The sequence below is a fragment of the Bos javanicus genome, chromosome 11 (assembly GCF_032452875.1).
Source record: "Bos javanicus breed banteng chromosome 11, ARS-OSU_banteng_1.0, whole genome shotgun sequence".
NCBI lineage: Eukaryota > Metazoa > Chordata > Mammalia > Artiodactyla > Bovidae > Bos > Bos javanicus.
Genome location: NC_083878.1, coordinates 28,342,481 through 28,356,740, shown reverse-complemented (window position 1 = coordinate 28,356,740; position 14,260 = coordinate 28,342,481). Strand labels below are relative to the sequence as shown.

Here is a 14,260-nt window from a genome sequence, read left to right as displayed (position 1 = left end):
GCCTCCCAAAGGCAATAGGGATCCTTCAAGTTTCCTTTGAAAATTAAAACAATGGCTAATGGAAAACCGCTGTCACAGTAATTACTGTGAGGTAATTATTTCAATAACCGGGACTAAGAAGCCTTTACCTTCTAAGGGACTTTACTTGGCTTTATTGCTGGGTTTATTCTAAATACCCATCTTCCATAAAGTTATTTAACTGAATGAGCAGTGGGCTTATCATTAACAAAAGAATTATGTCCCAAGGGTGACATGTTGCAAATTTATCTCAGATAGGGCAGGAATTCCTCAGCAGTTTCATAACTATGACACAGCCTTGTGCTGCTGCAGAGTATGTGACCTGAATTAACCTGGGGATGATAATGCTGGGTGACCCTTTGACCTTTTCTATTTGAGAAAACTTTGTTGTCAGCTATACATTCACCAAGACATACGCTCCTTTGTGGAGAAGTGGACATCTCGAGGGTAATCCAATTTTAAAAGATGCTTGTGAATAACTGGGATCACAGGAGGGAAACACGAACTATTAACCTTTGGGAATCAGAATCAAGCAGGATTGATCCGCGGCTGCTTGACATAAAGACAACTTTGGCTCCTTTACAGAAGGACTGAGACCTGTGAAGGCTCCACGATCTGCAGGCTTGACTTCTTTGAGATGTGCCGGGACAGAGTGCAAGGGAGAGGTGAGGACAGCTTCCAAGTCTACAGATACGTCCGTGCCAGCGCCGCGGTTTTCTATCACTTACTCTTAACTAAGTATAACTTTTGCTCTCAGCATACAGCTTCTGCTCATAACTTGCAAGCAAGTTATTAAACAAATTTTGGAAGACAGAACTTGGATGCTGGGGATATTAAAACTTGAAGAAAATATCTTTCTATGTGTTCTTACAACAGAGAGAAGAGGAATTGTGCCTTATTTCAGTTCGGTGATAATGCACTGTCTTGCTAAGAAGGTTTTCACATCTATTTGTCCTCACAATACGGCTGGGAAATACTGTACCTTCACGGACGGGGGACAGAGAGGTCCTGAGGGGCATGGTGTCCTGCCGAGGTGGGACAGCAGGCTGGGCAGGAACCAGGCCTACAAATCCAGTTGCCTCATGCTTGCCTGGTTTTTTTTTTATCATATGACTCTGTCCCCTTGAAGCTCTCAAAGGAGCTCTCAGCCTTAAAAAAGCAAAACCTGAAAATGCCCACATTGGACAGGGACAGCAACTGCTTGTTTGGAGGCCCAGGGGAACCACTGGATCATTTACGAAGGGCTCAAACCTCTTTTGAAAGGAAGCAGAGTATAAAGGTGCAGAAAGTTAATCAGAGAAGCATAAAGAGGGACTCAGATCAATAATTTTGTGACCTCAGGACTGGCATACCCCCTGCGGTTGTTTTATTTACTTCTGGGGAAGAAGGGCTGGGTTGCAGTGATGACCTCCACAGAGGGTTCTATGGCAAGGCTTCTGAGAATGGGGTCCCTAGGCCATAAGGGGTGACGTCTCACCCTTACCACTGACTTAGTTCCTGACCTTTGGACAAAACTTTTTAACTCTCTGCCATACACTTCTCACCCTGTAACCTGGGGACAGTAAGGGAGCGTAGACAGAGAGTTGGCTTGAGTGTAGAATGAGGATAAGGAAGACAAAAGGGGCTATAGAACATCAAGGCGCTATTGTTCTCACTTGTTAATGATTATCCCTGTTCTGCAGATACAAACATCCCTTCCCAGTGAGATCTGGTTCTGGTTACCAGAGGGGAAGGTCTAAAGTGTATACATCCCTCCTCAGTCTTGGCATCCTTGGATACTTGCAGAATTCAGAAACCTTTGATAACTTCCAGCATATTTTGATGGAGAAGGAGACATCCTGAGCTGAGCTCTAGAGGGGAGTCAGGTGTGGAGCTGGCTTCTCACAGGCTCTGCCAGCTTCACCTTCCTATCCCCACCCACCCATCTCCAGACTCCTGCCCTGATTTCAACTTTTGGGTATGATGGTGAAGTTCAGGGAGGAAGGAAGTCAGATTCAACTCAACTGAGCGGTGCTGAGGGGGCTGGGAGCAGAGCTGGGCAGGGTGGTGAGAGAAGGGCTGCGCTCTCTGCCTCTCCTGCACGTGGAAGCTGGAAGATAGGCGAGAGAAAAAGAACCGCAGCTCCCCATCTCTCTCACTTCTACCCTGCCTGGGAGTGATGCCAGGGTGGCGGAGCCATTCAGTGCCACACTCTCAAGCCTTGGACTCCTTGGCCCTTCCAAGGACACAGCTCAGAGGTAAAGAAGCAAATCTGAGGGCCTCACCCTGGTCACAGGGGGAGGTGGGGGCCGACTTGGATCGATCTTCCTCAGACGGTGAGCTTCCAGAAGCAGGCTGCGGGGACTCAGCACCAGCAATGAGCTAGAGAATGGGAGAGAACGAGGGGAGAAAGGGGTCAGAAAGGAGATGGGGAGTTTCCCTAAAGTCAAAAGCATCAGGATGCGACGCCAGGGGCGGTAGCAGACCCTGGTGCACAGTAGCTCTTGCTGAATTGATCATCTGAAAGCAAGAGACTCAAGGTTTCCTTTGTCAATGAAAGGAAAGCAAACAAGTGACGTCAGCTCAACCTTACCCCTTCCATGAAACTTCTCTTGCCTACCCAAGCAATGATAGTTATCTCATCCAGAGCAAACTTGACAGCTGCTTGGTATTTATTCCCTACCGTGTTCAGCTTTATTTAACTTGGGATCTCTGCTCAGGTAGACTGTAGGTTCTCTGAAGGTTAAGAGCCTATCTGGTATTTGTATTGCCCCTGGGGATCTCACAGAGTGATGCACACAACAGAAGCTCAACCAGCATTCTCAGATGTATCGATATTTGTCGGCAATCAGGAAATTTTTAGCAGGACATCCTCCATGAAGTCTATTTCTTGGCATAGATGCTGGTATATTCATACTAAGTTCCCATTAAGGGCAGAAGTTTGCACTCAAGAGATCACAAGCACTCTGTTCCCCTTTACTCTTGATCTACCCACTGTGCACACACGTCATTTCTGGATGATCGGCTGCTTGCAAGGGGCACTATGAAGGTAACTCAGGCTCCAGAAAGCCTGATGCTCCCAAGTAGAAGCTCCCTCAGCTTCTGGCCAAGGGCACTTGTCTCCCATCCTCTCGTACTAACTAAAGGTACTACTTGGTTTGCTTGACTTTTTCCAGCTTTTGCATGAGAAGCAACACAGCAATAAAACTGTCAGGACTGAAGTCTCTTAGTCTCTGACTCTGCTCCTTCCTTATTTTCTCCATGTTGGTTTCTTAGCACCAGGATCTCCCAAATGCAAGACAGATAGACAATGCCTGGTTACTCTCATTACAGGCCATATAAATACAGGGGAGGGGGCAGGTGTTGAGTTTTCTCTGAAACGTTCCATGACAGAAAAGATTCCAACTCAGTTTACTTCTCAGTTCAGTCGCTCGGTCGTGTCCGACTCTTTGCGACCCCATGAATTGCAGCACGCCAGGCCTCCCTGTCCATCACCAACTCCTGGAGTCCACCCAAACCCATGTCCATTGAGTCAATGATGCCATCCAACCATCTCATCCTCTGTCGTCCCTTTCTCCTCCTGCCCCCAGTCTTTCCCAGCATCAGGGTCCTTTCACATGAGTCAGCTCTTTGCATCAGGTGGCCAGAGTATTGGAGTTTCAGCTTCAACATCAATCCTTCCAATGAACACCCAGGACTTTAGGTGTTCTCCTTTAGGATGGACTGGTTGGATCTCCTTTGCAGTCCAAGGGACTCTCAAGAGTCTTCTCCAACACCACAGTTCAAAAGCATCAATTCTTCGGCGCTCAGCTTTCTTTATAGTCCAACTCTCACATCCATACATGACTACTGGAAAAACCATAGCCTTGACTAGACGAACCTTTGTTGACAAAGTAATGTCTCTGCTTTTTAATATGCTGTCTAGGTTGGTCATAACTTTCCTTCCAAGGAGTAAGCGTCTTTTAATTTCATGGCTGCAGTCACCATCTGCAGTGATTTTGGAGCCCCCCAAAATAAAGTCTAACACTGTTTCCACTGTTTCCCCATCTGTTTGCCATAAAGTGATGGGACTGGATGCCATGATCTTAGTTTGCTGAATGTTGAGCTTTAAGCCAACTTTTTCACTCTCCTCTTTCACTTTCATCAAGAGGCTTTTTAGTTCCTCTTCACTTTCTGCCATAAGGGTGGTGTCATCTGCATATCTGAGGTTATTGATGTTTCTCCCAGCAATCTTGATTCCAGCTTGTGCTTCCTCCAGCCCAGCATTTCTCATGATATACTCTGCATATAAGTTAAATAAGCAGGGTGACAGTATACAGCCTTGACGCACTCCTTTTCCTATTTGGAACCAGTCTGTTGTTCCATGTCGAGTTCGAACTGTTGCTTCCTGACCTGCATACAGGTTTCTCAAGAGGCAGGTCAAGTGGTCTGGTATTCCCTTCTCTTTCAGAATTTTCCACAGTTTATTGCGATCCACACAGTCAAAGGCTTTGGCATAGTCAATCAAGCAGAAATAGATGTTTTTCTGGAACTCTCTTGCTTTTTCAATGATCCAGTGGATGTTGGTAATTTGATCTCTGGTTCCTCTGCCTTTGCTAAAACCAGTTTACTTCAGGCAAGGCACAGTCGTGTCTGCTGAACAGGACTCTCTGTAGATCCTACACACACGTGTGTTCAGCACTGTCATCACAGGTGTTTGTCTAACCTGCCTTCTGGGCAAGGCCTCAGCATTAAGGGTGCTGACATTCTGCTTGTAGCTTCAATGTCCTGGGTCCTGCTTCCACCAGTGGGACTGTCAAGAGCTGAGAAGAGCCACCAGAAGCACAAAATCTCACGTTAGTCAGGAGGAGAGGGTGTTTTTTCCTCTAAACCTTACAAAATAGCTTTGTTTATTCAAAAAGTAAGGAAGAAAATGCTTAAGAAGATGGAAACAACCCAAACCTTCCCATTCAAGGGAAAAGCCTCCTCTGAGAGGCAGCAGGGAAAAGGTATGGGCAGCTTCTAGAACAAGAAGGGAAACACAAAGCCCTTCAGAAAGTATTTCAAGGGAAAATTTAGGGACAACATTTAGGAGCTAATACTGTCGAGGCACCCATTGTCAGGCTTGTTTTTTAGTAAAAAAAAAAAAAAAAATATATATATATATATATGTATGTATGTATGTATGCATGCACTGGGCAATGAGAGCCACTTGCCCATACCACCCTACCAGGATTTCTTGCCCAGTTAACATGGTTCCCATTTTTTCATTAACTTACTCTTTCAGAGCCCTCTTACATTTTTTAGGCTAGGAGCCAAGGCTAGGACAAGCCTTCAAACAAAATGCTAGAGATATCTTTAGCTCTGTTTACATCTGTGGGCCCTGACTCACCACAATAACATTTTAGCAAACGGATCTTTTCCTACTGACATTCGGAATGTCACACAGATAGAGACAGGGCTTTGGTCACCAAAGACAGGCCCAGATGTTTCATGTCGTGGGACATTAACAATATTCCTCGGGCAGCCAAGTGCCAGCACTATCACAAATCTTCTTGGCTTGCTCCCTAGAAAAGAATGTATTTCCAGCTCTTCATCCATTTATCCTCATTACAGTGATACCAGAGGCAAAGTTCAAATGTGAACATTGCTCTCATGCCAGTTTTGGAGGCAGATAAGGCTACTTCCTTGTCTAGAATTGAATATTTTCTGGAGGGAATTCCAGAATCCTCACCTCGAAGGTGATGTACCCCTAAGAAACACAACACTTGAGACTTGCTTGGCTTTTCCTCACCTCTGGAATTGAAGGAGACTTCTGTGTTACCTGCATGCCTTTTCCTTCTTTGTTTTCTTTTAAGCACATGTTGTTTCAAGTCCAGTGTGTCAACCCAGCAGTCTCAGAACTATATTCCAAGGGACTCTCAGGAAATCAGCACGGAGATGCTGGCTCACACGGAGCTTCAGAAACATCACCCAAGAACCACTTACCTTTTTCCTCCTCTGGCCACTATTGGTGATCTTGTCTGGAGTAACACCCAGGTCAGCCAATACTTTAGCGATACCCCTGGCATCCACGCCACAGTTGGGAGCCACGTTGGTCTCACAGCGCCGGTGAACGTTCATCTTGCAGACTGTAAGGAGACACGGAGGAGAGGCTTCCAAAGGGTCATGGCCTAAAATGTTACCTTATTGTGCTCTGATTGTAAAAGGAACACACGTTCATTTGTTAGAATTTGGAAAATGCAGGAAGACAAAAAAAGAAAAATAAAAAAATCACCCAGCGTCCCCTCACACAGATCTAAAATCAACCACCTCACGGAGATAATCAGGCTATGGATAAATAAAAATCACACTGAAATTTCCTTTCAGGGAGCAGAACACTGACCGTAGAATTTAATTGGTTTCTCTGAAGAAAGTTCATCTGGATGCTGAACCCGAATGGGCCCCCTGAATACAGTCCACTATATTTCTCTGCTGTAATGTGGGAATGTTCCCGAGAGAGGAATACTCACAGTAGACAGCCTCTAAAGAAGCTCACCTCTAAAAATGAGGAGCCTGAATAAGGTGACCTCCAAGGTCCCTTTCAAATCCAAAATCTGGATTCAAAGGAACAAAGGCCATGCTTGAATTTTGTTTTTTGTTTCATCTGCATCACTTAAGCTGACCTTGGTGCAGGACATCCAAGGTGAAAACATAAACTGTTTTGGTCTCCAGTCCAGTATGTGAGGAGCTTGGACCTTGTTGCTCTGTCCTAATGAGTAAAAAGCTGAACAAACTAGAAAATCAACAAGTCTTCTTGAGATTTAACAGAGAAGGAACATCACAGGGCAAACTGCTGCCCTGTGGGAGAGACAGATATGAATCATGACTTAGTGGAACAGAAACTCCCAAGCAGCAGCCCAGAGGACAAGCACCACTAAATGGTGAGCCGCTGGGGTCCCAGAGTGGACGATCTGTCAAAGACTCTAGGCTGACCCCGTCATAGGGTCCCCCCACTTTCTTGAGTTCTACCTCTAGTCGTTTGACCATGCTCTCACAGGGAATATTGGAGAAAGAAATCCCACACGCTGATCACATGGAGAGAGGGAAGGAATTTTGAAATACAGCAGAGCTCCCTGTTCTTAACAATGCTGGCTCTAAGAAGAAGCTATTTCATCAGAGATTATACTACTGTAGCTTTATCAGATATTAAGCAACCTAGGGGAAGGAAAATACCCAACTCCAACCTGTGTTAGTTATCTTGTCCTATATAAGGTGGGGGAAACCCTGAGAAACATGTATACAGCTCATAGTTCAGAGAAACAGGTTCACAGAAAGACTGAGATCTCATCTCAGGACTACAGAATGCTTCCCCTCCCCCAACACCTTAGCACCGTGTTACTAAAGGCCTATTACTGCTGTTCCTGCTACTTACATGTCATGTCTGACTATCCTTCTCTCTCACACACACATATGAGGCATATTAAAAGGCAAAAAACAGTTTGAAGAGACAGGGCAAGAAGCAGAACCAGACTCAGACATGGCAGGGTTGCTGGAATAACCAAGCCAAGAATTTAAAACAACTATGATTAATATGCTAAGGGTATGTGTCAATAGAAAATTTTAAAACAGAAAAACAAAAGGAGAAATACTGGAAAAAAAGATATAGAATATCTAAGAAATACAGAACAGCTGCAAAAGATATAACGTGTATGGGAATATTAGCAGGAGGGAAAAAAAAGGGAAAAATGAACAAAAAAATATTTGAAGTAAAAATGACTGAGAATGCCCTCAAAGTAAATTCAGATACCAAACTACAGACCCAGGAAGCTTAGAGAACACCAACAAATGACAGGAAAAAACAGGATAAATGAAAAAGAACAAAACCAATATCAAGCGACATCTAGGCATATCATATACAAGCTGCAGAAAATCAAAGATAAAGAAAAATAATCTTGAAAGAAGTCAGAAGGAAATAACACCTTACCCAAAGGGAAGCAAAGACAAGCACTACATCTGACTTCTCAGAAACCACATAAGCACGAAGAGAGTAGAGTGAAATATTTAAAGTATAATAAATCCCCTTCATATGAACTAGCTGTCTTCCAAAACCATGTTCATAAATCCAATAAAGTCCAAAAAGTTAGCCTAGGTACTCAACTAACACAACTGGCTATGTAACACTGTACTGTAATAGATTTATAATATTTGCTTATAAAAAATATAAAAATAAAACATTTTTATTCTTACAGCACAGTACCTTGTGCTCTTGTAGTGCTATAGAACCTTGAAAAGTATAGTAGTGAAGTACAACAGCTGGTGATTCTCAGCAGTGACAGTCACATTAACACTGCTTTTACACTTGCTCCTAGACATCCTGGGCTTGAAATACAGTCACTGCACTGCTGTACTCTATACAGTACACCAAAGCACAACACTTACAGAGGAAGCACACACGTGGCAATGCACCCAGGCATGTGACTAACTTACATGACTGGTCATGGCTACACTCCTTCACATTTTTGAAAGTTAGCGACCTCAAGGTCCACATGTAGGGGACTTACTGTATTGAGAGGGGGAAAAGATGCAGAATTCTGTTCCCTGTGAAATTATCCTTCAAAAGTGAAGGAGAAATAAAGACATCCTCAGACAAATAAAAACTGAGGAACTTTATAGCCAATAGACCTGCCTTGCAAGAAGTGTTAAAAGAAGCTCTTCAGGAAGAAGGAAAATGGCTGATAGCATCCTTCAGTCGTCAGAAACTCAGATCTACACAAAGAAAGGAAGAGCATCAGAGAAAGAATAAGGGATGGTAAAATACAAACTTTTATTTTTTAAGTTCTTACTTGATCTAACAGATAATTTTTCAAGATAACAACAGCAACAATGTTTTCGATTATTATGCTTATATACATCATATGTATAGAAAATACATGCTTACGTATAAGTGAAATGAATGACAACCATGATATGAGGAGTAGGACAGAAGAATAAGAATTTCTTTGTTATTATAAGGTATTAATACTTGCACCTGGGGCTGCCCAGGTGGAACTAGTAGTAAAGAACCCGCCTGCCAATGCAGGAGGCATAAGAGATGCTGTTTCGATCCCTGGGTCAGGCAGATCCCCTGAAGGAGGAAATGGCAACCCACTCCACTACTCTTACCTGGAGAATCCCATGGACAGAGGAACCTGGTGGGCTACAGTCCATGGGGTTGCAGAGAGTTGGACACGACTAAAGCAACTTAGCCCACATGCGATACTTGCACTATCTGTGAAGTATTAGAGCGTTATTTGAAAGTGGACTTGGATTAGTTGTAAATGTATATTGCAAACTCTAGGGCAACCATGAAAATAAGTTTTAAAAAACAACAGAAGAATGGATATGCTAAGAGAAAAAATGGAATCTTATAAATTGTTCAGTTAAAACCACAAAAGGTGGGAAAATGTGAAATACAAAAATAGAAACAAAGAGCGAGGGCATCAAATGGAAAACAATAACAAAAAAAGATGGTTATTAATCCAAATATATTGAAAACCACTTTAAATGTCAGTGGTCTAAATACATTAAGTAGAAGACAGAGATTGTCAGGGTGGATCAAAAAAGAAACCCAGTACATATTATCTAGAATAAACACACTTTAAATATGTAAGATACATACAGACTAAAATTAATGTATGGAGAAAGATACACCATGCTAATGCTAATTAAAAGAAAGCAGGAATAGCTACATTAATTTCTGATAGAGTAGACTTCAGAGCAAGGAAAGTTATCAGAGATATCAAAGGGCACAATAAGGGAACAATTCTCTAAGAAGACATTAAAATCACACTCCTGGTATTTACTCAAATGAGTTTAAAATGTAGGTCTACACAAAAACCAGCACATGGATGTGTACAACAACTTTATTCATAATTATGAAAACTTCAGAGCAACTAAGATGTCCTTCAGTAGCTGAACAGCTAAATTGTGGTACATGCATATAACTGAATATTTGCCAGTACTAAAAGTACATTAGCTATTAAACCATGAAAAGATATGAAAGAACCTTAATTGCATATTACTAAGTGAAAGAAGCCAACCTGAAAAAAAAACCTATACATTGTATGTAGCTCTTACTACATGACATGCTCCTCCACGACAGAAAAGCAAAACTGTGGAGCTGTAAAAGGATCAGGGGTTGTCAGTGGCTGCAGGGGAGGCAGGGAAGAATAAGTAGCCAAAGCACAGAGGATTTTCAGGACAGTGAAACTACTGTGTATAAATACTATAAGGATGGATACAGCATGTTGTACATTTGTCCAAACCCACAGGATGTCCAGTAGGAAGAGTGATCCCTAATGTAAACTGAGGGATAATGATGCGTCAATGCAAGTCCATTGATTTAACAAATGTATCACTCTGGTGTGGATACTGATAGTGAGGAAGGCTGTCTGTGGGAGGGGGTAGGAGGGTATGCCAGAAATCTTTGTACTTGCTCTTCAAGTTTGCTCTGAACCTAAAACTATTCCAAAAGCTAAAGTCTATTAACACACATACACACACACAGACCTTCTGAAATAAAACCAGGCAGGATGACCACACCTAAGGGTTCTAGACTACCTGACCACTGACCTGGAGGAGGGATAGCACTGACCCTACTCTCCTTAATCTCCAACCCAGGCTTGAAGAGCTCACATGAATTACGTGGCTGAAGATGCCCTCAGAGCCAAAGGCAGGAATATGGGGGTGGGGAAGCATGTGTGCTGATGGGAGGGGAGCTTTCTCATGCAATATAAACAAAAAGAAAGCTCCACCACAGCCTGGCCATGGTGCCGCATGCATTGATTTATTACTAAAAATGCTCAAAAATCCTCAGACCCATGCCAGACTCCAGGCAACAGCACTCTGAATTCTCTGTCCCACTGCCCTTAGCAAAACTACCCTCTGACACTCAGCTCAGCTCATCTGCACATGTCCACCCATCCCATCTCATACAAGTTCTCTTCTGTCTCTTCTTGAGGTGACAGAATAGACAAGAATGAAGCAACCGCATGAAGAGAGACGATTTCGTAGCACGGGTCGTTTATCTATGTGATTTAGCCGCTGGCGCCCTCTGGTGTTGTAACACCAGACCTGTCCATCCTAATGAAACAAATTTGCTCAGGTTGACTGGTCAGCAAAACAAGAAAGATCTTTGGGGACTTCATTTTTCATTTAAAAAAATTCTGTTATTTCTTTGGGAGAATTTTGTAGTTGTCTTAATATGTAAGGTTAAAAAAAAAACAAACCCAGTGACATGTCAGTTAACATGAACCACATGAAAAAGCGACTTCGAAAGAGCTTTGAAAAGTCTGGAAACACGAGGGCAAAGCTGGCTGAGAGAAGAGAACATAATTTAAGCAGCCACAGTCGGGTTCCTGGAAGCTGGAAGTAACATCTGGAGGCCGCAGGTCAGGAAGAGAAAGTAAATGTTAGAACCAAAGAAACGTGAAGCTCATTTACGGTAATGCAAGGCAGACAAACCAGTTGAATCACCCCCTTCTCTCCCTCATCTGGACTGGTGAGCACCCAGCGCCAGTTCCCTGAGGATTCCCAATCTAGGCTGCTTCATATTGTTCATTTTTCAACCGCTTCACCGGGATGAGCTGCACTGCTGCTGCTGCTGCTAAGTCACTTCAGTTGTGTCCGACTCTGTGCGACCCCATAGACGGCAGCCCACCAGGCTCCCCCATCCCTGGGATTCTCCAGGCAAGAACACTGGAGTGGGTTGCTATTTTCTTCTCCAATGTACGAAAGTGAAAAGTGAAAGTGAAGTCGCTTAGTTGTGTCCGACTCTTAGCGACCCCATGGACTGCAGCCTACCAGGCTCCTCCGTCCATGGGATTTTGCAGGCAAGAGTACTGGAGTGGGGTGCCATTGCCTACTCCGAGCTGCACTGCTGGGCCTCTTCAAAAAGGAAGATTATGATTCTGCTTCTGCCCAGTGTCTCATCACACATTCGCTGAGCTCCTACTCTGCACTATAGGTGGTGCTGCCCTCAGGACAGACAGGGGCTGGGGCATGCTGACCTGCATTCTGGCTCCCATGTTTCCACCCTTTCCATAGCTGAGATTAAAGCTGGTGTTGCAGTGGGGTGGGTTAGGCTGTTTGGAATCCTCCCAAAGCAGGCAGAAGACCTTGAGAGAGAACAGTGACAAAGGCAGACGGGCAGGCCTAAGTGTCCTCCAGAAATCTCTACATGAGAGTCATATGGCCCTTGTGGGTGAGCCAGAGCAGTGGTTTGATAGCATAACAGGTTACAGCCAGCCACATCATGCTCAGGGGCAAAACACACACAACTGTGAGCAGGAAGTTGTGTGTTTGTGTCATGGAGGTTGGCAGGGATGGGAGAGTGCTTGATGCATACAGAGTCCTGGGCAGGAGACAAGAATGGGAGTAGCAGATGTACACAAAAAGGCTTAAAAGGACCCAACAAATTGTTAGCAGAGGTTAGGGCTGGAAACAGACATGGTAAGAGAATATAACGGACTTTAATATTTTTATACATATACTTAAGTCTTGCTAGAATCTTTCATAGAATTATTTGTGTATTATTTGTGTTTTTTTAACTCTAAAAATACAAATAAAAGTTGAAGATATGACAAGGAAAAGTGAAAGTCACTCAGTTGTGTCCAGCTCTTTGTGACCCCATGGGCTATACAGTCCATGGAATTCTCCAGGCCAGAATACTGGAGTGGGGAGCCTTTCCCCTCTCCAGGGGATCTTCCCAACCCAGGGATCGAACCCAGGTCTCCTGCACTGCAGACGGATTCTTTACCAGCTGAGCCATAAGGGAAGCTCAAGAATACTGGAGTGGGTAACCCATTCCTTCTCCAGCAAATCTGGAGATGACAAGGAAACTGTTTGTTAAAAAATAATAGTAAAGGGCTGATATTTTCAAAACTGATGAGAATAAAAATCCTTTTTCATAACTTTACTGTTTTTGTTTTTTTTTTAATATCCATTTTTTTTAATGGAAGGAAGGAAGAAAGGAAGGGAAGGGAGAGAGAAAACCTTCCCTGCTTCCTATCTTTGTAGCTCCTATGCCACTTTTCATCACTTTCATTATGATTCTCAGAAGGTGGGCACGCAGTTGGAGTTAAAAGGAAGCCCAGGGTCGCCTAGCCAGGGGGCCTCCCTGCAACTACCCAGCCCAAGCAGTGGCAGAACCAGCACAGATCAGTTCTCCAGACTCCTAATCTGGGATCTTCACTGCTTCCAGCTCTCTGCCTAGGGGGTTTGCCCCAAATAGATGGCCTGTTCTGTATTACCTGCAAGAACGGGAGTGACTCTCTCCCTCTTAGTCCACAAAAGCAGCCTCGGCTCACAGCTGCTATTAGGATAGGATCTCAGAGAGAGTCAAGAAGCCAGGAAGGAGACTCTTCAGGACTTTCCAGGCCAGGCCTTTTCCAACTGTACGTCATTCCCTACCTTGGCACAGAGCTGCAGTCAGGGTGGACAGGCAGGAGCAGGGGGCTCACCCCAGAGGAGGACAGGGAAGCCAGGGCTGCTGCAGGTGCTGCAGGGCAGACTGAATTGTGTAAAGAGGTCTGGCTTTCTGTTAAACTGACCCAGATGCTGGGTGATGTCAAGGCAGCTGTGCTGGAGACATGTAAGCTCACAGGCAGAAGAGAAGTGGGGAGCGGGGCGGGTGGCCAGGGCAGGTGAGAACCCCACATCTTCTTTAGAGAAGGAAACAAAAATCATAAGGTATTGGGAGTCTTTACCTCTGGGGAAACTGACTCCATAAGTCAATGGAGAAATAAAGCACATGTGAGAGGACTCTGGAGGCATTCACTGTGCAGATGAAGGTCAGGTTAAGGAAGCAGTAGACTTAAAATGAAGAACAAAAAGAGCAAATGCCTCAGTGATGCTAGTATTTGAACATCTGAAGCTAATTTTTGCACAGGCTAATAGTGGCTGAGGTGCTCAGACAGACCCTCAATGAGTCTATAGAGAGGTACAGCGCAACTGTGCCAGCACTTAAGTCGTAAGATAAAGGACAGGAGGAAGTCCCCTGGTGGTCCGGTGGTTAGGACTCTGCACTTTCACTGCCAAAGGCACAGGTTCAATCCCTGGTTGAGAAGCTAGGACCCTGCTAGGTGACCAAAAGAAAAAAGACAGCAATGAAACATCCTGCCTTAGTGCTGGTGTCTTTCTACCCTGATAAAGGAGCTCAGTTCCTCAAACACAGCCTGTGAGCACTCTCCAAGCGTCTGGCCCCTCTGGGCTGCGGGAGGGAGGAGGCAGCCTTGAGGGTGGTGGTGGGTTCCCACGGGTCCCT

At 44.3% G+C, this 14,260-nt stretch overlaps 1 protein-coding gene across 2 annotated transcripts in view; it reads right to left on the bottom strand.

The window, feature by feature from the left end:
* The window catches only part of PRKCE (protein kinase C epsilon), a 541,930-nt gene that overhangs the window by 170,977 nt on the left and 356,693 nt on the right, over nt 1–14,260 (bottom strand). For both annotated transcript variants that reach the window (XM_061432250.1, XM_061432251.1), the window contains exons 7-8: nt 5,965–6,107; nt 2,283–2,379 (exon numbers count right to left, since the gene is read on the bottom strand). In XM_061432250.1, coding sequence (XP_061288234.1) covers nt 2,283–2,379; nt 5,965–6,107 — 240 coding nt within the window. The remainder of the gene's footprint in view (nt 1–2,282; nt 2,380–5,964; nt 6,108–14,260) is intronic.